Here is a 27981-nt window from a genome sequence, read left to right on the forward strand (position 1 = left end):
TACGTAAAATATTCAAAATCAACATTATAATTTTGTAAATTCCCTTACGAAATCGCTTGCAAAAAAAATCGTGGTCTCTATGCTATAAATTTCTCGCTTTTTATCCTTGCGAAACTTTCCACCCTTAAAGTACTTATACATTTCTTGCAATAAATAATAAACAATGCAAATAACCATAACACTACAACAGTACTTGTCTCTACACCGGAGGAGTAAAGTGTACTAAGAAAGTTCTTAGGCTAAACCATATTCAATCATAAATGGGCGATGCATAAATGGGCGAAAAACTGAAGAATGCACGTTCGGTAATATGTCACAAGAATTCGGTTATGTAACTTTTGGTAGCTTATACATTCCTCCAACGTAAAGCAGTTCGCCATCGGAGACTTTACTTTGTAAAAATGTTTTAACTTCTTCAACGGAACACTGTGATGAAGCTTCCCCGTGCACAGCGAACATCTTCAACATGGAGTGGATTCTCTCAAGTGGCAAGCTTCCGATGTTTGTTAACATCCCAACAACGTACGACCAGTACACCTAGAACAGACAGCAGTGCAGAGTATGAAAGTCATAAGAGTATAGGAAAGAAGAGTATAGGAAAATGCATCGAATAACTCCCCTTTCTATTAGAACCCCTCGAATAAATACACCACCTTTCAATGATTTTTTTAAATAAATGCCTCTCTAACCAATGCCTTATTCAGTGGGGCGTTTATTATGGGGAATTTCACCAATAAGGATCTTTATAAAAACTCATTCGCAATACTTAAAGAAGATATGGTCGATGCTGCAATAATTGACGATAATTGACGATGACAATATTGGTAATGCAGAGATTATGTAAAAAATATGTGTTCCATTGACAAAAGAAAAGGAAAAGTTAAATGTTTATTAAACGCCCCCTTCTTTTCAATTCTTGCCCCCTCAAATAAACGCCCGAGCGTACCTGTAGTTCTTCATCTTTTTGATTTTGAGAGGATGTAGTAACTGCTTCGTCATCAGATTCATACATTGACGCTTCTAAGATAATGAAAAGAACAAAACTGAACCAAGGTTTTGATAATCACTAACTGAATATGTAAATTTTACAACTTCCGACATTTCCATGACTTGTGGTCACCCTGAAAATGGGACCGAGTGTACTGTATGATTTTTAACAGGTCTCTATTATCGATCGGATGAAAGAACAATCAACCGCTCTTTAAAATACAGTAGCTTGATTCTCAAGTTGTTTTTTAGATTTGCAAAACATTTCTGCAGATTTTTAACTCTTTTTTATTTCCTAAACACCATAATAACCGAATTTTTGTTGTTTTTTTATAAATGAATTACAAGGAATGGAATGACAACAAATGGACTGTCGTATAATATAATGAGCTTTGTTATTCCCATGAAAAATATTTAAGCATATTTCTTTATTTCCGATTGTGGAAATTATCCTGCTAAGGAAAATTACCATGCATGTGCGATTGGAAGGATTGTGCAGCTCCGTAAACATCATTTTGTTTCTCAATAACCACACCTTGACCAACCCAAAATGCAATGCGGCTTCGTAGAGATGTTTTGGTTATATTCATTTCTTTAGATAAATCTGTTAGATTCCATTCCCCTGAAGAAAAAAATTCCAGTACATGTGCAACACTTAAATCCACTCTCTTTAACTCGAATAATTATTGTTTCGAACAAATAATTTTGTCTATTGCCGCCTTTTCTTTCTCCCTACTGCCTTAATCTACGTGATAAAAATTTTCTGGTCCTTTGCTAGTTCGGAATAAAGAGTCCACTTAGTCCAATTACACATTTTTAAGTAAGAAACACGTTTATTAGAAAAATGAAGCTGGGATTTATACGTAATTTCAACCGCTAACTTGACAAGACTTTTACTGAAAACCATTTGAAGGGTATAAAATAGTGGTCAGTCTTTATGCATTTTCAAAAATCTCCCGAAAAGTTCCAAAAAAAGATAAGAAACATTTAGGCTGAACTAAAAACGTGTAAAAAAACTTATGAAGTCAGGACAGCCAATTCCAACATTTGCATGTCAACAAGAGTTTTATAAGGCAAAATATAGCTACTTATAAATTTTTTCGAAAGAGAAATGTTCGATTTAAGAGCATTTTGTAACCGTACTAATAGCACCCAACAGTGACGAAAACTGACACAAAAATATACGTTATTAATTTAAATCAAGCATACCTTTCTCCTGGAATTTTAATATCAATGTGGCTTGTGCAGGAGTGGCATTAAAGCTCTTTACACCGTCATCGAGTTCGACTTCTAACTCCACGCTTCCCAAATGATTAAACCATTCTAACGTGCGCATACCTTTCGACTGTTTAAAAATTTCTGTATATGTATCCATTAAACTGAAAGGGAAGAGCATAGATGAACTCATTGATGTCAGCGCACAAACTAAATGAATGTGTAGCTATGGTAACTACGGTGTAAATTGCCGAATCGAATAATTACAACAAGAAATCACGAAATGATTCTGTTTAAGGGTTCTGGGTAGAGCAAAGAAAGATTCTATATACAAATCAGTTTCCATAATACCTTGCCAGTATAAATAACTTGTGAAAACTTTTAAATTTGCCCAATGAAGACTTTTCACCTATGGATTCTCTCTGGCTTTTTTTGATATTTTATAGCAAAAATCACTTTTCAACAAAAATTTAAAGTCAATGGCATTTACCTTTTTACTTTTGGTGGAGGCTCGACGGTGTCTTCTGACAAAGTTGGCCAGAATGCACTTGATAAGATAAATGAATTAAATTCAATGGATTCCTAAAAGCACACAAAACCAAAACGAAAAATGTAATAGAAAATATTTTAGAAATTAATCGTTAGCTAAATTTATTTTTATTGAAAAGAAATACCTCATTTTCTTTGTCATCCTCCTTTTTGTCATCGTCACATCCCTCCATTTTATCCCTGTCACTTTCCATCTTCTTGTCTTTTCTATCATTTGACTTGTCCATTTCATCTTTAATAAGGCGATTGATTCGATGAGAGTCTTGAATATCTTTCAACATGATATCACAAAAGTGGAGATGATGTTCACCAAATCTTCTTTTCAACAACTCCAAATAACGTCGCTAAATATTTGAAATTGCAACCTTTTGAAGCTGTGATAGAGTGGCCAACAGCCAATGCATTAGAGGATAAAATGCAGCTTTTTTAAAAAAGCGCTACAACAGGGTGGCCACAGATTAAAACTTCATAATTTTAGCAGAGTTTAGACCAGGGGGTAAATTTCAGGAAAAAACACAAAAAACGTATGAATTAACCATTACATATTTAGGATATTTTGTTAAAATTTTAGGAGGAAATAAAGACTAACTAATAATCAAGAATTTCCTTTTTTTAAATATCAGTTTATTTTCGAATTGCGGTAATTATGTGAATATGCTCCAAGATGAACATATACTTAATTTTTGTGACATTAACGTAACGACAAGAATGCCACCATAAACAATTTTGGGAAATTTTAAAAAGAATCAATATTTTCAATCCAAATTTTTTTTAGGTAGGAGGGATTTCATTTTTTTGGGTTATTCAAAAGGTTTTAGGTGTGGCCACTCTGTACAATAGCCATGTTTTAACTGATAAAAACTACAATTTAGTGCCACGTTTGGGGGAAAAATGTTACCTCGTTAGTTACATCATAAGAAAAGTTCGTCAAAATTCTATCAGCCAATAATATTCGATACTGCGAAACAAACATATCTTGACTACCATATATGTTGACTAAAATATTGATGATGTCAGCAGTTCTTTGACTTTTTGAAGATAAATCTGTATGTTAGGAAAAGGAAATTTAATTAATAAGGGGGGGGGGGGGCTATTTAAAATAAATGAAAATGCTACTCATAATATTAGTAAACATTTATAACTTAAATTAACTAACCTGTTTTAGCATCGATAGGATCCGGCATCCAGTCCTCACCATCTGATTCCGAATCGGATCCGTTGGTACTCTTAACTTCGATATCTGTTCCAAACAATTCCTAAAAGTAAAATCACACAATACGGATAAGGATATGAAAAGAAATTTCTGTGCACCAAGAAATCTTAAAATGGTAGATGAAATTCCAAATATGTAAAACATGCGCGAGGTATTAGGGCACTTAAAAACTGCAGTGCTAAAAATGGAGGCGTAGAGTAAGCTGTTAATTACTATGCAGATTGGTACCACCCCATGTATTAATTGGATCATTGTTCCAAGTTTAACCCAATAAACATCATCATTCTCGGCTTAACAGAAGAGAAAATTTATCTAAAATTCTTTAATGTCATACCTCGGCTAAATCAGGACCAGTTTCCTGATCAGTGAGACACGTGATTATACACTTGATAGTGTCCTCTCGACTCCTGTAAATTTAAAACGAGATAAGAAAGTGTCTCTTGTTGAAACTCTGGTAGTAAAACGCTGACCTTAAAAGTAGATCTCTCAAAACAATCAACAGTCAGGGTTGCCAATCTTTTTAAAGAGTCGAATACAAGATGATTTGGGGACTTTTAATGGAAATTTTTCAGCCTTTTTCCAGAATATGAGATATTGTAAAACCACAATTAAGGAGAATAGAGGAGAAAGTTGTCAAAAATCTACTTTTAGAGGAGATTTGAGGTTAATTGAGGAGTTTTGAGGAGGTGTGGAAACCCTAAAAATGAATTTCTATCCATGATGACCGAAGTACACCTTTTTCAAGGTACGCGCCAGCAAGCTTTATAATCTCGACTCTTTAAATATTATACGGATACTAGAACTTTGTGTTGCTACACGCAGGATTTTGGTCAAATAAGCTATACCACTAACCGCAAATATTCTCTAAGTGGGGCACACACATTTTCAAGTATAACACCAACTGGATCGAGCTCTCTTAACGTTCGAATTGCTGACACATATTGAGTAAGAATATCGTCAGTGTTGACAGCTGGATGAAGTAAACGATTTTCGAATCTAGAAAGAACACTATGCGTGTTATTGCGGCTTTTGTAAATCAAAACATGACAATAACAGTGTTATAATAGGTCCCGTCTTTGTATTAATTATAACTTCAGCATCAAAAGTGGAGGTTTTCAGGGTGGTCACTTATGCTACAAAACTAAATTCTAGAACTTCTCTAGGAATTTTCTGCCTTTTTTCTAGAAGTAATTTCGCTTAAAAATTGGTATAAACTTTATTAAGTAAAAAATCCTAAACAAAGCAGAGATTTTAAAAAAATGTATTCAATGAGTTTTCCAGATTTTTCTGTTTTCGCAAATTTTAGGATTTTTTACAAGGAGTAAATGTAATTCCAGTAGTGTTAAGAAGTAGTGACCATCTTGGTGTACATATTGTTTGCCAGGTAATATAGTGCGCAAGTTGGACTATTATCATCGAATTCGCATTATTTTGATGAAATGATGCAAACTGAACTTCATAAATTAGTACTTGACATTGACTCAAATTTTTTTATAAGTTTGTGAGACACCGAGAGGTTAAGAAACTAGCCAGGCTATTTTCTCAAAAGAAAATTTTTGGGAGCTTCAGGTTATACACTGCCTTATCGTAATCGCAGTGAATAAATAGTAAGAATTGATAAGCAATACAATACATACAAGTAAGATGGTTGCATACCTGCGTTCTTTTTGCAAGAAACCTAACCAACAATTCAAACCTAACAACTAAATCCACACATGTAGTACTATATTCCTTTTACTTTATATAATTGTGGTATATAGCCATGTTTGCTTACGGATACAAATCGTTAATTTTGTCAATTTTTTATTTCCATATCATTGAAAAGCTTATAATTTATAAAAAAGTTTGTTTCAATAAACCTAATTTGCTCAAAGTTTCGACATCTCGAAATTAATTTTTACTCGATACACCTTCGCGTTTTAGACACAAAGGTACAAGACTAGAACATCAATGTTCTGGTCATGCTTTAGCTTTCTTATTTCTTTTTAAAAATGAATTATTGAGACATCATCACAGTATAAAGATAGAGAAGTACGACAGAGAAACAAAAAAAGCAAGTTTCTGATATAAATTCGGAGACACGTTTGAGTACTCAAGTGTAGTAGATTTGAACAGTACCCATACTCTTTGAGAGTTGACAACTTTAAAAATGTGTTTGATAATTTTTCCATCTTCCCCTTTTTGAACTAGCACTATTCGATAAAAAATTTAACTGTTATTCAGAAAATATATACTTTTATATAATTTTATTTTACAGTTTAGAAAATATAGCCAGTACTGTTAACATGGGTAATATGTGTTTCATGTATCTTTAAAATTCTTAATATTTCCCACCTTTCAAAGTAAGTTTTTGTAGATTGGTTTAACATAGAAAACAATAGTATTCACACTTACGATTGCCGCAAAGACTCAGTAAGAGCCTGTCTTGTTTCTGTTTTAGTCATACAATCCTAACAGTAAAAAAATAAAAATAGGCAAGTCTCAAAAAAATTATTTATGATTCAAGCTCACAAAATAGTAACTTCAGAAGATATCACAAATCACATGAAGCAACCCTGATGTGTGAGTGCGTGTGTGAAGTAACTTGATGTATTGACAGATTTTAACCTGGTTTATATTTTAAAAAGAGTTTGTTTTTCCTGACTATTACATATGATAGGTTGTTTACCTTCTTTATCCAACTCATTCATTCTCTATTTTAATGTATTTATTTCTATTATAAATTATTTTACTTTGTTTTGATAAAATTCCGAAACTGATAAAATTAAAGAAAATTTTTCAAATTTTCTTGGCACAATTATTTCCAGGTTATTCATGTAGGTTTAATTATTATGAGTTAAATGAGCAGTACTATTTTTGTGATCTGCAGTCTGGAAGATACATGATAAGTAAATAATCTCCCAATCTAACAAATAAACCTGAAGACAAACCTTAAGATCATTTATAGCTGGTAATGATTCTGGATATTCGACAATTATTTCAAATAATTCGGATATTCTAAAATAAAATAATTTTATCAGCAGAAACATTTCTAACAAAAACAAAATATACATTAGGCCGGAAAGGCAGTAGAATATATACCACTACTCATACAGCGTTTGTAAGATAAGGCACAAGGAAGGATGCTAATCCCACACTGATTTCAAAAAAGTAAGTAATACCGTAATTCAGCAAATGCTTTGTACGTAAAATATTGAAGTCTTGGTTGCCATTGATCTACTGTTAAATAATCCTCTTTATTAGAGACTGTGTTGCACCCTTAAAAAGAATTAAGTTAAAGTAAAAATATGATCTCAAAAAATGTACTGTACATCAAGCCTATTGCTCCCCAAAAGTTATAATAATTTAGACAGGGACAGCAATCTGATAAATAGAATAAGTTTATAAACGCATATTTTAATAAAAATCTATTTCATCTTGCCTTTGTTATATATCGTCTCCTCTTATTGATAGGCCTGGTACATGATACTTACTAGTTGTATCTTGCTACCATTTGACAAACTATGAAGGGTCTAATAATCTCTACTAATATACGTTATTAACAGTTCACAGACAGAACATTATTTAGTTTTATTTTCAAATAAACAGAAGAATTGCGTAGTAGTGATTAGCAGTACTAGCAACAACAGTTGTAAGATAATACATAGTACAACAAATCAGTTAACGAATTCATCCTACCATAACTATCTATGGCAAACTTCAACCAAGCAATCAATCCTTTTTTCATCCAAGCAAACACTTTATCCAACCATGGCTCCAAAAATTCCCCTTTACAATTCGTTTCAATAAATTGCGTCAGCTAAGTTGAAAAAAAAGAAGAAAAAAATTTGACAAGTTCTGGATTTCTTATTGCAACTTGAAATTTGTTTTCAGAATTTCTATTGAAGTACAAAAAAAAAACAAGTTGGGCTAAGTTGTGAAAGGAAAATAAATTTATGCGAAGAACACTATGTAAAAGGCAACATATAAATAATTTGTTCAGGGTGTCTATTACAATGACATCACAAAATACTTTTCTAAATTTTTAAGAGAAAAATATGACACACTAAAAATACCGTCTAAATCAAACAAAAAAATACTTTGACAAATTACCAATATGGACAGAGGGGATGTTATATTTTCATCTGAATTTAAAAGAATTTGAGTTTTTCCACAGATTTCTATGCAATGGTTGCTACGGAAAATGAAGGATTTAGAAATTTTAATGCTTTTCAAGGAGAATTAGACATTTAAACTTTGAGATTTTTTATATTGTTTATAAATATAACAATCAACCTGAAGATAAACAACACTAGCTATTGCGGGACTGGATAGGTGTTCAATTAAATCTAATTCTGCGATAATACGGTTCAACTCAATAAAATGATTCAATATAACTTCACAACAACAATTCTCTTTTTCGTTATTGCAGGAGAGACAATCTACATCTTCATCTTCATACAACTCATTATCTTGCTCGATTTCTAAAGCAAACAATACGCAATTAAATTGCAGAGAAACTAATTTGGACTACTATTTCAAACCTATTTGCAAGAGAAAACAACCAATTCAGGACCAAAATATGTTGAGCAAGCATTAGAAAAGTAAAATACTTCAAGTATTAGAAGAAAAAAACTTCAAGTATTAGAAAAGTAAAATACTTCAAGCGTTTGAAAAGGAAAATATTTCAAGCGTTGGAGAAGTAACATATTTCAAGCGTTAGAAAAGTAAGATATTTCAAATTCTTCAAGCATTAGAAAAGTGAAATACCTCAAGCTTTAAAAAAGTAAAATACTTCTCAACTATTAAAACAACTCGAAACATTAAAAAATAAAATTAATATTATTGTTATTATTTACCCAGGATAGCCTCTGCCGTTCCTATTGATACTGCTATTAATGAGGGTCCTGCAAAGTGGATTCTAGTGTATTGAAAGCTCCCGTTTGAGTTAAGAAAATCATGCAAGCTACAACTATTGTTATTGTTTGTGAATTTTTGTGTCCTAAGTGCAATGCTTTTACCCTTAACACATATTTTTTGTCTGAGATTACGTAAGACAACTTTGAAAATGAGATTTGCTATTTTGCTAAAATGCTATTTTAACAATACAATTCTAAAGAAAATTAGGAAATATTCTTCACTAAATAAATGGTTGTTTCATTTTATTTAAAACAAAAATTATAAATAGGAATAATTTACCACATACCTTTAAAAACTTGACAATGTTGATATTTATATGCTTCAAAGGATTTCTTGTACAAATTTGTTACAGTATCATGCAGTGTGTGTGGCTTGTTCAGCAACAATCCTGCTTTTATAAGTAATAAATTCCTAGAAAAGTCAACAAGAAAGATTTTGGATATCATTGAAGATCAAAAAATCATAAAGAAGTTAGGTATTACATATCTTTTTTCTTACTTTTTACGTTCAACTTCATTTTTCACATCTAGCCATGGCTTTAATGAATCCTGTAGCTTTTTAAATAATTCCAAGTAGTTATATATTTCTTGAAGTGCATCTTCACTGTCTTGAAACTTCGGAACAAAAAAAGAATTTGAAATATACATTTATAGAAGACTATACATCACCCTAGTTGTTATTCACAAAATAATTGATAGGTAAATATTTTTAGAAAAGCTTCCACAACTTGAATTATTTGTCAAACAACAAGTTTTACTTAAATCACATGCAAGCAGCATTCAAAATGTTTTTTAAGTGCTGTCATTGATACTCAAGAACAAAACAATTCCTTTAAGATTTCTGATTTGGAAATAAATTGTCATTATTACGGCGAATTTTGTTCGGTCATCTTATATATTATTATGCTAATATATCTGTCTGTAAAGCGCAAAGTGGATATTCTAATGTCTGATTTGTTAATCTATTTGATGTTACTAATCATCAAAATAATGGATTGGTGTCAATAGCATTTAAAATTAGTGAAACCATTGAATTGCACGTATAATATAGACTAAATGACTTGTCATCAAAATATGCCTCCCAACTTAACCAGCTGTGCCTTGTTAAGTGAATGTTCCACAGGCCATAAAACTAATATTTATTAATTGCTCTTTTCATTGCTTCTTTGCCCGCATTCCATAAGATATGCTTCTCACACCATCGAACTTTAAGACAGATGCGTTAGCTTTTATATACTTTAAGCTGAATAAATAAATCTCTCAGATTTCCATTAAAGATTTATTGACCTGATGAGATAAATGTTTTCTTAACTAAGGTAGGTAAAAGCAAAACAGAAGGAGAAACAATAAAAACAAAATGTATCTCAAAAAATTCTTTGTTAAGAATATTTTACAACACAACAAAATGTCCTAAGAACATTATCACACCAGGTACCCCAGAAATATAACTATTAACTTGTTTAAAATTGAAAACACTGAGTATAAATAACACACCAAGGCACACAAACTCGCAGAATATTTTGATAGAGTAAATAAAAGAGCATATGAACCCTATAAAAAGGAAAAATGATGATCTTGTTGATGGTTTTAATTTTGATTAAAATATTACTTTAAAAAAGCTTCTTTAAAGAAAATAATTTTAAATAAGCAACTATTCAGTCAATTTACAATATCCCAACCATGTATGAATTTTACACTTTAAAAAATGCATCAGATTCTATATCAAGCTAGCATAATAAACAATGTTAATAATAACACATCAGAATAAGAATATTAAATAACACATACAAACCCTAAAAACAAGGGTAAACTTATATAGAAAAATCATTAAATATGATTAAAAACATTTAATAGTTAATAATACAATGTTACAATTATAACGTTACATGTTTAAGTTCATATCAAGTAGTGGTTTCATTCATCACTAAAATCATCAAATAAATTCTTTGGAACCTTGGGAAACTCACATACATCCTCTTCATCATCACTACTAATGCATGTAAACAGTCTAGATCTAACCAATCTGTCAGACATTGGTGATGTGGAAGGCGAACAATCTGACAGTCGTGGACTGCTACAAAAGTTTAAATCTGTTGGTGAGTAATTCCACAGGTTTGTTTCCCTTTTGTTTGATACCGGCTGAAAGAACGGACTGGGCTGAGGAAATGGACTGCTATTGTCCCTTTGATAGGCATTTATATCTTCTGGTGTTGCATTCTGTACTAAAGACTCATGTCCATGAAATGCATTACCAACAGGTCCCACTAATAACGACTCTGGAAAGGGTGGAGGTGTTATTGACTGAGGTCGGAACTTTTTCTTTTCTTGATGATTAAAAATATTAAGAACATAGCTAAGCATTAAACTCATTAATGTGATCAAATATAAAATTGGCCTGAAAATACTACTCATGTAACCAATGTTGTGACGCATTTTTTGTGCACGAACCACACTACACATTTTTACAATTTCATTGATGGATGGTCTAGTCAAATAATTAGGGTCCATTGCTCTTGTGATGAAAACAATCAAATCATCTGACAAACCTTCTGTAAATTCAATGGGAAGTTTCCCTTCTCGAAGTGTGTGCCATAAAACGCCTCCTTTGGGAAGTTCCAAGCTACAGGCCAATTCCAATATTGTGATGCCAAGACTAAAAATATCAGCAGCTTTTGAAAAATGACCTTCCATTATTTCTGGTGCTAAGTACTTTGCATCACCATCCATTACATTGCTAAGGTCTCTTGTCAACTCAACAACGAGACCAAAGTCTCCAATTTTGTAAAATCCATCTCGACCTAAAAACATATTGGCTGATTTCAAATCCATGTGTACAAAATCTGCATCATGAAGATTTTTTAAGCCATTACACAAATCAACAATCATGTTCCAAATTTCCTTCTCTTCAATAAATTGAACACTTTCAGCATAGTCTTTCAAGCTCATTTCACATAATTCAGTTTGAATGTACAAATGATCAAGTTCTTCCCAAGCTTTGAAAAAATGCACACAATTCTTATGGTGCGGTATCAACTCATTTTTATTCACTTCTTCCAATCTCTGTTTGCGATCAAAATCACCACGAAATCTTTCACGTGATTTCTTAACTGCGTAAAGTTTGCCGTCTTCTTTACTTTGAACTTTCCACACTTCCCCAAACGAACCAGTACCCAAACGTGTTAATTTTGTAAAGCATTGATCAAAAAACAACTGATCAAAGGTTTTATACAATGGGCTTTGTATATTTACATCACCTTTGATTTGTGACTGACGGAAACTCACAGCATGGGCTCCAGGCGTCGAAGGTTTCCTATTTCGAAATATTCTACTAATAGGTGGTGCAGATTTTATTGGCGATCTTGGAGTAAAACTATTCTCATGAAATCCATTTGACTTCTTTTTCCGACTGAAAGTTAGTTCATCTTTAATCATTGGTACAGGCCTTGGTGGAGAATTCATAATTCTGGACAGACTAAATTAAAGAAGTTAAGGAGAAATACTTAGGTAATAATAACAGTTTGTGTTCTAGGAGGTTTATAAAAATAATAGGCTATACATTTAAAAACAAAGGAGCTAAGGTATCTCACCTGAAAAAAATCTTTAAAAATGCATTCCTTGTGAAAACCTACGTCTTATTATAAACCTCGTAGATACACAATTTGTACAACAGCAAGTAAAATCAAATTATTCTCCACATGTATGAAAGTGTGACCACACACTATTCATGACTAAAAGTCTAAAGCACCCTTTTTGTGTGACCACACACTATTCATGACTAAAAGTCTAAAGCACCATTTTTGTGTGACCACACACTATTCATGACTAAAAGTCTAAAGCACCCTTTTTGTGTGACCACAAACTATTCATGGCTAAGTCTAAAGCAGGCTTTTCAATTGCTCTTTATTTTTCTTTTTTGATTCCTTTTTTTTAGGATTACTTCCCAAAAGCAAATGCAGTAGCGTCTTCATGTGGTTAGCCTTGCTAATTTTGAGAGATATACTCTGTGAATTATTTCCAGGAGGGACCACAAAGGCGATTTTAGAATGTTAAAGCTTCCATTTGAGCTAGCAAACGAGTTTGAGGTAAGTTATGATCTGTAAATTGTACTGTAAACTGTATAAAAAATTGAATTTTAGAATGAGTAACATCAAACAAATAAGTTTACTTTTTTATCTTTTTAAGTGAAAATTTTAAACACATCAATTAATCAAATATGGGTTAAAGTACTGTATAAACAAACTACAGTGAGTGCATACCTTCTCTGCAATTTTTTGAAATTCTAGCCAAAAGAAATCCTCTTCAAGTAATAGTGACTTCAACTTTTTGTTAACTAAACAGAAAATAAATAATGATGTATTTCCATTTTGTTAAGGCCTACATTGTTGTTCATATGGGGAAAAAATTTCTTCCCATGCCAATAGACACTAATAGTCTATGCTGTTGTGATACTAATAAAGTTCCTGGTAACTGATGTGTTAAAAAAAATAAAGAACAGAAGAAAAATTTACCAAAGGGTGTTTATTTGTGTTTTGGGTACATTTTAATGAACTGCAAATGAATGGGTTACTTGAAAAAGGAAATTAAAGATAAAAGTCAGAGAAAAACTCATCAACACATACACAGAATATAAACTGGATCACCTGACATGGTAACCAAATGTTCAACAAAATTGTTTTAACAATAAAAATATTAGAAAATTAAATTAGAGTTAATAGGAAGTTTTAACGTCCTTGGGGATTCTATCCTAATGGCTGGTATAACATTCACTCGCCCATATTGAATCGCTACCAAGGAGAATCACACCCCGGTCCGCCGCACAAAGAACGCAAGTTACAACCACTAAGCTACGACGCCATTAAACAACCACTAATCTATAACCATTAACAACTAGCAACAACTATGCTGAATTTATTAAAAAAAAAAAAAATGAGCAACACGAAAGTCAAATATAAAATGAAAAACTTTGTTGACATGAAAACCCTAAATCTATATTTTTGAAGTGCAATAAGAAATGTTTTAGCTACTAGGGATGTAATACTTTATTCAGTTACAGTTTTACATTTTCAAAGGGCTCAAAATAACGACAATATGGCTGTGACTTAGGGATCATCCAATTCGTCTCTTTATATACCAACTCATGAATTTGTTGCATTTGTCTTAAAGGGAACCCAAGGTGTAAAATGATGTTGGACTTATATTATAGAGCTTTAAAAGTTGATTAACAAGTCTTTTTAATGTTTTTAAAAAGCTCTTTTCGTTCTTAACATATTCACACTTAAAGAATTCCAGATTTAATTATGCTGCATTAATTATGTTGTCATATTAAGTAATAGCAAATTTTAATATTTTCTGTCATCAGTAATTTTAGACCTGTTAAGGGAAGTGCATTCAAACTTTATCAATGCATAGATCTTATAAGGTTAAATTGTTGACATAAATTTTTTGCCAAAATGACACTCATTTAACAATATTTTTATATATATAGTTGTCGTTCGGAAAATTGAACTTAAAAAAAAAAACTTAAAATAATTATCATAACATTGGTATGAGCTGCTGTGCGACTTTCCATAATTTAATTTGCGTTATTGTTTATTCCACAAGTAGTTATATACCAGTCTTGTTCATGAATTAACACGCCATGTGAAATTCGGGCGTGCTCTTTATCACACGCCTTGTCCTACTTAGTACACACGCCAAGCAGAACTGAGCTATTATAGAGTAATCCCTTACCCAAACTTTACATAATTATTCTTCCGTGTTAAAATGTATCTCTAAAATGTATTTCTATTAAATACCCGCCTTCATTAAAATTGCTGACGTGAGATACATTTCAAATGTTTTGCGTCGGCATGGCAAAAAATTTCGTCATTAACCTCGTATTGATCTCCTTAAGACAATGACAAATGGAAATGAAGTACAAGTCCTATTGACATACCTTCCCGATGGTGTACTTCTTAAGTTAATAGTTCTGTCCTAACTAGCTCTCTATGTTTTAAGATAAACTGATTAGGAAGTAAGTTGTACATGTGCTATTTACGAATGGAAGGTCAGGGCATCATTAAGTTAAATATCGCAGAAGTCGCCGGTGACATGCTTCAAAAATGTTTGTCACATGCACAGTTCAATGCAAAGCAAAACTGTACAGGAGACTCAATTGTCTTTGCAGAACATCTGTTCTCACAAAACCAAGGGCGGTGCTGATTTATTGCCTGCTGTGTCGTGTGGGAGACAGAACTTCTGGACTTTTTTTTAAAAAGATATACAATTTTTTCGATTATTATTACTAAACATATTTGATTTCTTTTCCCCCTTTTAAAAAGTTTTTTTAAACTTTATTGAACATGTTTTTTCTTTGGTATTAGTACATCACGAGAACATTCGTCCTAAAGCTGTATTAAGGTACAGGACACCTAACCACTCCCATGTTCTGGTTAAATTTAACTTGCATAGGTGCGCACTCTTCTCGCAGTATTCTCTGTGACGATGAAGGTTGGACTGACCTGTCGCATGGTTTCAAATGGTCTTCCGTCTTTCGTTCGAGTCTCAGTGTAATGCACCAGCCGAGCATAACAGTGTCAGCATGAAGGAAAGGGCAGACTTTAATGTTCTCTATACCTTACATTCTTCATAATAACACCATTCATTTAAATTTCACAACAAAATTACAAGGGCAATTTTTTTGCCAACTACTATGCTTCAAAAACTCCGCGCTGTCGCTCTCCCGAATGTAATAATTGCACGCCAAAATCATAAGCTAGGTGTGCGATACTGATCGCACGCCTGAATTAGTATTTCATTGTATGGAAATCGTTTCATAAATTTTTACATCATTTCATAATCGTATTATAAAACAAGTTAAATGTTTCATTTTTTTCGAAAAGATTTTATCCAGTAAGGGATCGTCCACAAATTTCGTCCCATTAACGAGACGCTATAAGACGAAAAAGTTAAAAAAAATTCGTCTCGTTTTGTTCTTAATTGAAATTGAGACGATTTAAAAATCGTCTCATAAATATCAGGAGACGATATTTTGTGAATTCGTCTCAGAATAAAAAAAGTGGAACAAAATATTTTAAGACGAATTGAGACGAATTGAGACGCTGCGGTAAAATCACGGAGACGAATTGAGACGAATTAAGACGCTGCGGTAAAATCACGGAGACGAATTGAGACGAATTAAGACGCTGCGGTAAAATCACGGAGACGAATTGAGACGAACTAAGACGACAGGGTTTCTTAAACACGAAAATTTATTTAAAAAGCTAGTGTTTTTTAAAGTGGTTTTAATGTATTCAGATATTTCAGATAGCGACAGCGACCTAGATTGGTTGTTTACGGACGATTCTTTGTCCGATGATGAAAATGAAGATTACATCAACGAAATTTTACAATGCGGTAAATATTTATTTTTATCTCGTCGTAAAATTTTCAGCAACGGTCTTGAAAACAAAAAAATATATAATTGCCCAATTTATCTTGTGATTTTTCCGTAGTCATGAGAAAAAAACTACTATAATTATAAAACTATATATTTTCTTTATTCGTAAATTTAAAGCTCGATGATGCAAAATCTTTAAAAGATTTGTTGTTTTTTTACCAACAACACACAAATATTCGAAAAACCTCACTATTTTAACTTTTCTCTTCGCACATGCCGGTGTGAGCATAAGAAGTAAATAATAGCAATTGAAGTTTGTTGCGATATTGCTTCTGAAAATTACGAAAAAAAACTATTTTTGCTTTATTATTTTTGTCAACTTGCACTGTTATATTAACTTAATGTATAATTATACTTATACAATTGATTATGGTGGGCTGCACATTGCAAAAAAAAAATTATTAACAATTTTATGTGACAGAAACGGCTTGTCAGAAGCAAATAATGTTCCGCAAAAAAACTGTGTGACGTGCGGTTGCATTACGTAAAATGATTTCAGACAAATTAGATAGCCGCTTGTTTAGACACTCAGTTGAGCAGCCTAGTGCCCATGGATTAAGATTTGAATCATTTTTTGTAAACTATCACAAAAAAAAATCAAATGGATAAACTTTTTTCCTTTAGCCTTCAATTTTGTCAATTCAATACGCGATTTGTTTTATAAAAACTGCGTTTTTAAGAGCGTTGAGGCTGAGATTTTGCCAATAATTAAGAACATATTAAAAACGTACTCAACCTGAATTCCTTCACAGATTATAAGAACAAAATAATGTATTCCAGTAATCTTTTTTTGTTTGCTTGAATTTTTTATATTTTGTGCTGGACTTAAACATATTATCTCATGTATATAAATACATAAATTTCAGAAACTTTGGGAAAAATATATCAATAAGAACAAATAGAGGCTAAATTCTGAAGTCGTGTTCTTACTATTAAGAACAAAATAAGAATAAAACAGACTGAAAGTCTCAAAAGTAAGAATAGCCAGCCTCAAGTCAGATTTTACTAAATAAACATTAATAAACTTGTTTAGTAATCACTCGCGTCATTATTATCACGTTTAGTAGAAGCCACCAACGTCATGCATGTAAACTATCTTCTTCATCTTTTGCAACAAGAAAAAAAAATTAAAAATGTTTATAACGTCGTTGCAATTGCAGATGGAGGCCCCGACTGGTCAACAAAAGCAGTAGTTAACCTGATGTCGTTGGGTTATTTGTGGTTGAATTTACGTTTAGATTGTTTGATCGTTCAATGTTACGCTCCGGGGCACTCCCGTTTTAATCCTATAGAAAGATGTTGGTCTTTCCTCACCCAGCAGCTGGTAGGAGTAACGCTTCCCGTTGAGGTTGATGGAAAAACACCTAATCCAAATGATTCTGAAAAATGGTTAAACGTCCTCGACAATGCTGCAACGGTTTGCTCAAAGTTTTGGAACAATAAAATATATGATGGTTTTCCAATAAAAGTAGAAACCTTCCTATCTACAAATCCGTTGCTGAAGGATATCAAGTGCGCGCACGATACTATCAAAAGATTTTGTGTTGCATCCAGAAAATCGATAAAATCATCTGTTGAATTTACAGAGCTACAACAGAAATACCGCTTTTTCGTGAAGCATTGTACGAGGAAAGCGTATCAAATTGAGTTTGTACGTTGTACTAGCACAGATTGTGACCATTGCTCATCCTTGCCACTTCGGAAGAACCAATTTTTAGACGTGATAAGAGAATTTGGAGGCACGTGTCCAACACCACAACATAGTGATTTTTTTGCAGGTCACTATAAAACGCTCATCGAGATGGTACAGTCACAACTATGCCGAAATATTTCTAGTGCATCGCGCATCATGCCCTGCCTTACAACAAAATATGATGTCTGCAATCATGGCTGCAGATACGCTTTTTTTTCAGAAGCAGACAAAACCCGACACATGAGGTTAATGGACCATTAATGGACATATTTGCTACTCGGGCTACTTAAGGCCAGTCCTTTTTTATTTCGGGGTCATTTTCAATATCTCAAGTTATGAAGAATCTGGCATAATTTATTGGGCACCATATTATATGTAAAGTAAAACGCAGAATTCAACTTTTCTGAAAAATTTCGATGGCGTCATAGACCAAAAACGCCCTTTATCCGCGTTTTTTTCCAAGCGGTTTTCCAAAAGACAAAGCGCAAAAAGATCTGGGGACGAGATTGCAGGATTATTTCGATAAAAAGGCGCGAACAGTGTAAACCAAGGGTTTTAGCTTAGAGTGGAGACTAGCTATAGCTATATGATATACATTATTTAATATTTTTTTGGAAAAGTTCTTAATATTAATAAAGTTTTCTTTTGGATACGTTGCTGAAAGATTTGTTCTTAATTGTCGTCGATATATAGTAAAAACTAGCTAGCAAGCTAGCTATAGTTATAATTTTACGTGGTAGCGATATAAAGAAAAAGTAAGCAATATTCTTATATTTTTTGGACGCGAGACAGTCCGTCTTTCAGAAATACTTATTTATGTAGAGTGTATACAAATAGCTATCTACGCGTCCTTTTAGATGGAGTACAAAGTTAAGTCCTCAGTCCAAGCCTTAGATCCCGAAACTAGGCATTGGCTTAATGCTGTAGTCGTAGAGAATAGTGGGGAGAGGCTGAAAGTTACTTGGACAGGCTATGCAAAATCGTACGACTGTTGGCTTGACACAAACAATGTGAGGATGCCAATTCTAAAACGGTCGTTGGTATCAAGGAATGCCATCAATTCAAAAAACTTCCCGTTATACAAGCACCCTAAATATTTACAAATGGGTCATATTATTTTTGACAGGGTTCGAAAAACAAAGTTCATTGTTGATGTTAACGATGAATTTAACGCAAAGGTAAATAGATTCTATTTTTGTCATATCATAGTCACATTAAGAAAAGTGTATGCAAAAATGGTTTTTGTTTTCTATGTTTTCTTTTTTTTATCACGTTCGAATTCGATTTCATACAGAAGACGTTGCATTGTATCGCGTGAATGATGCATAATTTTGACAACACATGTTTTTTTTAAAGATATATTGCAACTCTAGAATTACTAAGAAACAATTATTTAATTTTTATTAGAACAATAAGGCTGATATTTGTTGAAAATAAGAATAAAATAAGAACAATTTCAGACTAAAAACACATATTTAATAAGCAAAAGGTTTATCCGGTAAAGAATATCTCCCAAAGCCCGTTTATTTAGACTTATCCAGTTTTTAAACTTTCCAAAACTTACTTTTTGCGAAGGTTACCACACGATGCGGCAACTCGGTCATGTACGAATACATGGAGGAAGCCAGTGAAGAGGAAGCCAGTGAAGAAGAGCCCACAGGTAATGTGGAAGATAGCGTAGCAGATTCTAGCAAAGAGATTACGGATGAGAGCCACCTACCAAGTGATCAACTAAAATCCTTGGACTTGGTATTTGCAACCAAAGCAGTCAAAAGCCTTTCACCGTATAAAACCTTGCCAGGCCTTTCACTATCTAAAACCTTGCCTGACCATTTACCATCCAAAACATCGCCTGATCATTCACCTTCTAAAACTTCGCCAGCCATTAATCTTTTGACTCCGGAAAATTTTCTTTTTAATATCACACCAGAATTACCGTCAATCGTGTCCACTTTAAAAAATGATCCTGCTACCGTCTCCACAAGCTCTTTCATTGCTGATTGTGTTCAAAACATTCCAAATTTTAACATTGCCGACCATGAAATCGATTTTGAGTCCAACAATCTGGCACAGGTAATCCACGAAACAAAAAGAAACACTGATTTGATACTGGGCCTGTGTCAGAAGTTGGACACAAAAGTAGACGCTATAAGCGCAAGAACTGCTGTGCTTGAGAGTTACATCATGAAAAAAAGAAACTTATACGAGGCTAAAAATAAAATTTACCAGGAACCATTGCCCTTGCCAGCAACAATTACCCAGCCACCGAATAGTTATGTTGAGATGCTGGAAAATAATTTTGATCCGCTACTTTTCTTGCCCACAGAACATGATGACATGGGCATGGAGACCACGCATGTTGAAGCACGGCCGCAAGTCGCAACTCCGCAAGCCACACCACCCGTTGGTAAAAAAAACCCGCTACGCAAAATTAACCCATGCTCCGCGTTAATTAAAAAAGAGCTGGGTAAGCGTTTCACCCTTGCCGAATTAGCAGGTGGCAGGTTGAATGGTGGCAAAAATAAAAACGTGTTGTCACCACGAAGAATGGGAATAATTTTGCAGAAGGCCAGGAAGGAGCATAAGGAGGAATTTGAAAATAATATAAAAAACAATTTAAATGAAATCATTAACTCAAAATGTCGAAAGGCAAGTCAGAAAATAAGGGACACCACGGATTGATAAAATAAATAGACGAAATTATTTAGGTCAATTCTCACGTTCCGAACTTTTTTTTTCTCGCATTCTATAAAAAACCTTAGGCACAGAAAGGTCAAAGTAAAAGTGTTTTTGCATACGTATTTAGCTACGTATTTATGGACTGGTTTCTTATAAAAAAAACGTGCATAACGTAAAATGTTGAGATGATTGATTTCCTAAAACCGTGGAAATTTCAGATAAAATTTTTTAGCTCCTTATTCTGACTTGTCTTCGTATTTTAAGTTTTTATTTTAATATTGTTTGAAAAAGAATTTGTTCTAATTTATTCCGCGCTTTTTTATTCTCGCACTTTTTTTATTCCCTTACAAAATAAAATGTCTTACAAAATAAATTTTAGATATTTCTAACTATGATTTATCATAGTTAATAGAAATATCTAAAATTTATTAACTCCCTATTTTAACTTTTCTTCGGGTATAGGTTCAGCATGTTTATGTTTCTCATAACATACTTAAAAAAAGAATCAAACTGATAAAAAAAACGACAACTCACTCGCACGTGTGCTCTGACCCTCTGAAACCAATGAATGAATCACGATTCGAACACAGAGCAGAAGATAAAAATTGTTACATTTTTCTTCTTGAAAAATTCGAAAAGGACGGTTTCTCTTAGCTCCCCAACATAACATTTAAATGTATTAAGTTAAAAAGAGCTAATATACTGAAATGTACGAACCATTACAGGCAGAATACACCTAAATACACCTAAATACACCTGAGAACAAACATCTTGACATAAATTTTGCTTTTATCCCTGATCTGTGTACTGGTTTCGTTTAGTTAATGAATACCATGTTAAGGCTATTTTCTACCTCAAGAAAATTTTCGGCGATTTTTGATTGGCTAATTTTAATGTTTTTCGATGATGTGACGTTTGCGGAGGAACGCCAGCCATTTCGAATATATCTCCCAGTAAAGACGAGCTATGTTTCGCATCTAACTATCTATATTTAATATCTATATATTCCTTCCTAACAACATATTTAAAGAATCCTAATCTTAAAGAATATTTATGGCTAAATTCAGTTTCAGATATACTTACCAGTAAATATCGAAAATAACTCAAGATTCCATCTGTCACGACCAATAATAATATTTTTTGTGAGATTTGTTTCGCTTTTCCACAACATAGTTCCAGCTTCGAACGACGAAGTTTGCTGTGATAAAATGTTGCCAAGTTTGATAAATATACAGACCGTAACATTCAACAATTGAACGAGTACAAACAATGTAGCTTAAGTTAATCAGTAGCTGTGCCACTGCTAGCCAGGAGACCCAGCGTAATTTTTCTTACCACCGGGAAATCGGAGTAGTTAAGGTGGGAAAATTACGCTGGGTCTCAAACGATTTTTCTGCGGCCAAAATCTGGCCGCGCTTTTTGATTGGCTAATTCTATTGTTCTCTGCTCACGTGATTATTATCGGGGAAAGCCCTTTTCATCCCGAATATTCCAGCGAGTGGTTTCACTCACCCTAACAAACATTAGTATTCTACAAAGTTTTTACCAAAGTAAGATTTGACCAAGCTTGGTAAACAACTCACAGATAAATTAAAATGTCCTCCGAAGCGATTAGTCACATTGTTCGATTTAAACTCGGGGTTTCCGCTGAGTCATTCGTTCGCGTCTAAGCTTTAGTTTGAGAGAAACTCATTTTATCAACTGAAGAAGAAAGCTTAGTTAACTAGGCTATGCCACTGCCGTTCCGCTAGAACAATGGAATAATTTCTTTTTCACGGAACAAAATCACGCTGGGTCTCCTGGCCAAGATTTTTAAAGTTTCGTGTTAAACTCACGGAAGTGTTCGAAAATATTTTTCAACTTTTGAGACGAATTTATTATAGCAGAGACGAATTGAGACGATTTGAGACGAATTAAGAAAATTCATAGACGAAATGAGACGATTCGGAGACGAATTTGTTTTTAAAATATGATATTCGGAGACGAATTTGTGACTATCAGGAGACGATATGAGACGAATTAAGACGGTTAAGACACTACAATGTTATCACAAAAAATCGTCTCGTATGAAAGAGTTAAGACGAACAAAACAAATTTACAAGACGATTTAAAATGAGCCGAATTTAGACGAAATTTGTGGACGATCCCTAATAGACAACGAAAAATATAACAATTTTGAAACATTTATAAAACAATTTTACAAATTCTGAAATGATTTGATACAATTGTCAAAATATCATTTGCCATATGACGTACGGTATGTATAGAGACAAAAGCTAATTGCTGAATGCTGAATGCCACGTTTTAGCTACCTTTCAGTGGAGGGAAAACACAGATGCTTCACAGTCACTCTCACAGAACAAGTATTTATCTATTATTTAAGTAAATCTAACATAGCAAAAAGTCAAACCTAAAACTACACATGTCAGGTTTGAAGTTAGAAAACAAAGATGTTATAAGAAATTTAGCCCTTATTTATAAAGATTTAAGTGCGCGAATGGCCCGTTTTCCCTCAAATATTGGCTACCCTACAAAATACAGACCTGTTAATGAAAGTGTTGGTAATATGTTATGATGTGTAAAAAATTAAAGGGTGTCCGCCTGCTTGCACCACTAATCTGTGTTAAGGCCAATATCCACACACTGGAAAACTTTCCGCAGATCGGACAGGATCAAACAACAACAAAGCTTTGCTCATGCTCATTGTTATCTTAATACGCAATCGAAACAGAAAATTGTCCGGTCCTAAAAGCCAGAAGAAAGTTGAAATGTTTTTTTTTTTCTGGCCTACACGGAGCGACAAGCATTTTTGACCAATAACAAGCTACAAAAATAGCCAAGTGACATTAACAGCAGCAGGTCGGTGGTTTGTTAAAGCTTACCTCCCACTTCAAAAAAAGTTAATCTTATTCTGTTTATATTACAGTACAGTCCAGATGCAAGCGTACACGTACGCTCAACTAGCAAAAAAATTGCTTTCCTTAAAAAAACAATAGGATAGCGAGTTCCTTTCAAATTGCGCGAAAATAATTGCTTCGTGTTAAAAAACAAAAGCATAGCAAGGAAAATTGTTTAAAAACAATAGAAAAAATTAAACGCGAAGGCCATTGAATTTTTATTTTTTTAGCAACAAAACTAATTATAGTAACGCGATTTTAATCTGATATATTTAAAAAACACAAGCTCTTTTAAAAAACAACAAATCCAATGATCTAAATATTTTAAAAAAACTAATGCTACTTTTAAAACTTTTAGTAATATTTCTTTAACATGGAAATATATTTTTTAACATGCAAAACTTTTAAAAGTTCTTTTTATAAAAAGCAATGTTTAGCAACGCAAACGGAAAAACCCTACGTTCGGGACTTTTCCCTTCGAGATAAGATTTCGAAAATAAATTAAATTTTAATACCAAAAAAAGAAAAAATCTAAAAATATGACTTTTGACGTTTTATAGTATCACGCTACATTTTATTGTTAAAAACATTGTCTTTGTTTTTTTAGCGCGCAACAGCTCTATCTCTTAAAAGATTTAAACAATGCATCTCGCTGTCTATTTAGTTTTCGTGCAAATCTTTTATTTTATAAAACTATCAAACAATGGCTCGCCGTGTCACATTGATAGAGTTGATAACGACGCCGTTCTTCGTTCTTTAACTTTCTAAAAAATCATTTCTATCGCCGCTCTTTCGTATTAAACTTTTAAAATGTGATATAACGAATCTTTTCTGTCGCCGTTCTTCGTTCTTAAACTTTTAAAATGCGATCTAAAAAAATCATTTTTATCGCCACTCTTCATTATTAAACTTTTAAAATGTGATCTAAAAAAACATTTCTATCGCCGTTTTTCATTTTTAAATTTTTAAAATGCGATAGATATGTTAACACTATTTAACAATAGTTACGCGCAGTTATAATAAGCTATTTTTCTTCAATAATCCTTTGTTTATTACGTGCAAGTTAATGACTTACAAGACTCGCAAGATAATTAATAAGAACAAAGGACAAACAACTACCGCCTCCGAGAAAAAGGTGTGAAACTTGAGAATTTTGTTGTTGAGATTTTGTTGAGAATTAATTTAACATTTACTAAGTAAAATTTGAAATAATAAAGCTAATATAAAGCCACATTTTCTTGTGTTTACAGCATGCTTCCTTTTTCGAAAGCCGCCATTTTTTGATAATTTTTTTTTCGGATTAAACCCAGTTTGATGTCATCTCCCGGATGGCAAAAAAGGCCCCCCTGAACATGTTGCCGCAAAACAATAACTCAGAGAAAAGGAAGAAGAGTAAATTGTTGCAACTAAGATTAATTTTGTTAATAATTATAAAATGTGTTTTTGTGCTATGACTTTTTGTAATAAGAATAGTAGAAGTAGCGGTGGAAAGCATTCCTTTGCCAGTCTTCCAACAGGCAAGAAAAAACGAGCTGCGTGTACTCATTAACAGAGTCGATACCTTTCAGTCGAGTTTTAATCACTAGAATGTTTTGATCAACGTTGGCAAAAAAGGCTTTGGCAATTCTAAATCTCTGTCCACTTGTCTTTGCATTAGGCCATATGAAAATTCTGGTATAGGTGCTCGCTCTTCTACGTTGCGTCTAAGACTTTTCTATTATATTGTGGTTCACTAGGCAGGGGATTTACCGGATTTTATTTTGTTCTGCGCGCGTTGTTGATTCTTCTTTCTTTTTTTTTCTTTTTTGCTTTCTTATATTAATCTATTTTAATTTATTTTTCGTGTCGCGTTTCATATCAAAGAACGCTATAGGCGTAGGAGCGAGGTTGCTTGATTTGTTATTATAATAAGCCCAGGGTTGTGTTTTTGCACCCGTTCTTTCTATGTTACTTCCGCATGGCCGTGATTATTAACGCTGCCAATAGTCTAGTCATAAAATGAAGTTTTCTGCAAATCTTCTAAATTAAAAACGCTTTAAGAGTCTAACTCTTCTAACCAACACAAACTCTTAGGGATAACAGCGCGGCATTTTTCGAAAGAGTAAAAATAGTCGCCCGCCATGGTTTGCTCTGATAGCCCTAAATAGCTTCTTTTTCACTTTAAAATATACTTTCCGGCACCGTGATCCGTATCCTGTGGGCATTAAAGTCTCTACACAAGTCAGAAAGAGCCAATCTCGTTCTGAGAGCATCAGAATAGCTAAAAAGGCCACGGTTCACTACTAAGCTATTGCTTCAACTTCCATTCTCATCCTCATATCAGCTTTCCCAGGTAGAGTCTAATTCACTGTCAGGTTTTGTGGACTTTTTACTGGCCGAAACTTCAAAACTAAGAAAGCCCACAACTTTTTCACGGGAACTCAGTTTTAAAAAGGGAAGTAAAAAACAAGTGTTTACTTATCTTCAGTATATACCTGTTACAAACTCATCTTCAGTACCCGTTACAAATGTTGAAAAAACAACAACCGCTTTGTCATATATAAAACCACTTTGTATATAAAAACATGAGCCAACGGCAAAGTCAGCGAAATTATCATCCGGGAGTTGACGTCACAAGCCCTCCCGCGAAGGAATTTATTTAAAATCGGGACACAAGATGGCGACTGGCACGAAGCTTCTTCTTCAGCTAATATTTTACAACTTCAACAACAAATATCTTGCAAACAAATCAAAATAAGTACAAAAGAATTTTTTTTGTTATTAGTACAATATTTTGAGTTGATTTTCGAATACTTTTTTTAAAGTGGGAGGTAAGCTTTAAAGCATATTGTCGTAGCAATGTAAAAATTAATTTTCACTCTTCAACATACCGGAATTGAATGGAACGGAATGGAACAGATTCTTATCCTTATCCGGTCGGGTCCGCAGAACATTTTCCGTGTGTGGATATTGGCCTTTAAAGATAGCTAGCTATGCCTATCCAGTTATGCAGCAAATAAAGTTGCTGATAACGTAAAGTAAGATGGTAGCTAAAATATCACCACAAGAAATTGGAAAAAAATAACTTACTATACCTTCTTGTTCCTTGATATCTTCTAACAAGACCTCCAAAAACTCTATTTGATCTATCATATCAATTATCGCAGACTTTAGGGTAACAAATAAGCCAGTCAGTAACAAATCAAAACAAACAGCCAAAAACAGAACCGGTCGCACTGACAATAATTCCCGCGAAATCTCTCGGAAATTACGGACCGCTGACAATCCATCTATTCCCCTGGGGACATGAAATGGATAGTTTTTGTATAAAACTGGTTTTCCACACTAGGCGGATTATTCCGTGCGCGAAGAAGCGGAGCGGGCATTGTAATTTCTATCATAAGTTTTTTTTCGATTTGGCAGTTTTTTGTGATTTTGTGATCTTTTGTAAATTTTACAAATTACAAAGGAGTTTAGTGACGTAAAACAATATAATTTTAAAACGGTACGTTGCATGTTAAAATATTTACACTAACTTATACTTACACAATAAAACATCAGCTTTACTTTACAGGATTTATCAGAAGGAAATAACTTTCAGATATTTGCCACAAATAAATAGAAAAACTTACAACAACACCAAAAGAATAAAATTAAAGAACGATTTATCAGTTCACCATAGCTTTACTTAAGAATAAACTACTATGCTTGATTATAGGATCAAATCAGTGACACAACATTTCCGATTTCCATATTTATCAGCTGGTGGTCCCGAGCGAAGGATTTGCAACCTCTCAGGAAAAGTAGTGTCGATCGTAGCAGGCTAAAGAAAATTTTAGTTTATCATTTCGCCTACTAAACTAGTATGTTCAAGAAATGATAAACTTTCCACAGTAATATGAATACTGAACAGACAAACCGAAATAATATCTTCAATAAAATTTTAGTTCTAATAAACTTCGTGGCTTTTACGATCCTGATGTTTCTTTCATAATTCCGTCAGGCAGTGTAAACACGAAGCTCAAAAAGTAATGTTTGAGCATTGATCAATATTCAAGATAGCTAGCGAGGAGGGAGACAACACATGATTTTTTTTGCGTCAGTAAGTTTTACCTACCTTTTTTTATTAAAAGCGATCTGCGACAAATTTTTATCTTTCCATTAAAAGAAATTATTTTTGTTTTCATTCTAATTTGGCGCCTTTTTTACACGCTAAAATTAAAAATCGACAGGCGGAGCGAAAGAATTGGCGGCTATTTTTAAAAAACAATAGCTTATTAGAACTAAAATTATATTTTTAATCCGCCTAGTGAAAACCGGCTTAAAAAGTGGTGGTCGTAAAATTTTTACCATATCGCAAACATTTTATTTTGAGAATATTTTTTTTGTGCTAGTTAATCGATTTACTGCCAGCACGCAAGGAAGCAGAGAAG

The 27981-nt window shown here is 33.2% G+C and overlaps 1 protein-coding gene across 1 annotated transcript; it reads right to left on the reverse strand.

Moving 5' to 3' along the window:
* Nucleotides 1-80: 80 nt before the first annotated feature.
* Nucleotides 81-27381, reverse strand: LOC130612409 (anaphase-promoting complex subunit 2-like). The gene is made up of 19 exons (XM_057433714.1): nucleotides 26644-27381; nucleotides 13119-13192; nucleotides 9362-9477; nucleotides 9150-9274; nucleotides 8240-8427; nucleotides 7643-7763; nucleotides 7126-7222; nucleotides 6895-6961; nucleotides 6359-6414; nucleotides 4817-4960; nucleotides 4299-4371; nucleotides 3908-4007; nucleotides 3650-3795; nucleotides 2877-3095; nucleotides 2693-2784; nucleotides 2197-2366; nucleotides 1457-1609; nucleotides 947-1020; nucleotides 81-537 (listed from the first exon to the last, which is right to left on the reverse strand). The coding sequence occupies exons 1-19, from the start codon at nucleotides 26699-26701 to the stop codon at nucleotides 328-330; spliced, it is 2283 nt and encodes a 760-aa protein (XP_057289697.1). The 5' UTR covers nucleotides 26702-27381; the 3' UTR covers nucleotides 81-327.
* Between the last annotated feature and the right edge of the window lie 600 nt (nucleotides 27382-27981).

The sequence above is a fragment of the Hydractinia symbiolongicarpus genome, chromosome 10, assembly GCF_029227915.1.
Source record: "Hydractinia symbiolongicarpus strain clone_291-10 chromosome 10, HSymV2.1, whole genome shotgun sequence".
Taxonomy (NCBI): Eukaryota; Metazoa; Cnidaria; class Hydrozoa; order Anthoathecata; family Hydractiniidae; genus Hydractinia; species Hydractinia symbiolongicarpus.

Excerpts from the sequence above, each read along its gene's own strand:
- LOC130612409 (XM_057433714.1), bottom strand. The coding sequence starts at position 26,701 with ATGATAGATCAAATAGAGTTTTTGGAGGTCTTGTTAGAAGATATCAAG. Across the intron at positions 3,796-3,907 it reads TCCTATCGATGCTAAAACAG|ATTTATCTTCAAAAAGTCAA; the intron begins GTTAGTTAATTT and ends CCTAACATACAG. Across the intron at positions 2,785-2,876 it reads AGGATGACAAAGAAAATGAG|GAATCCATTGAATTTAATTC; the intron begins GTATTTCTTTTC and ends GTGTGCTTTTAG.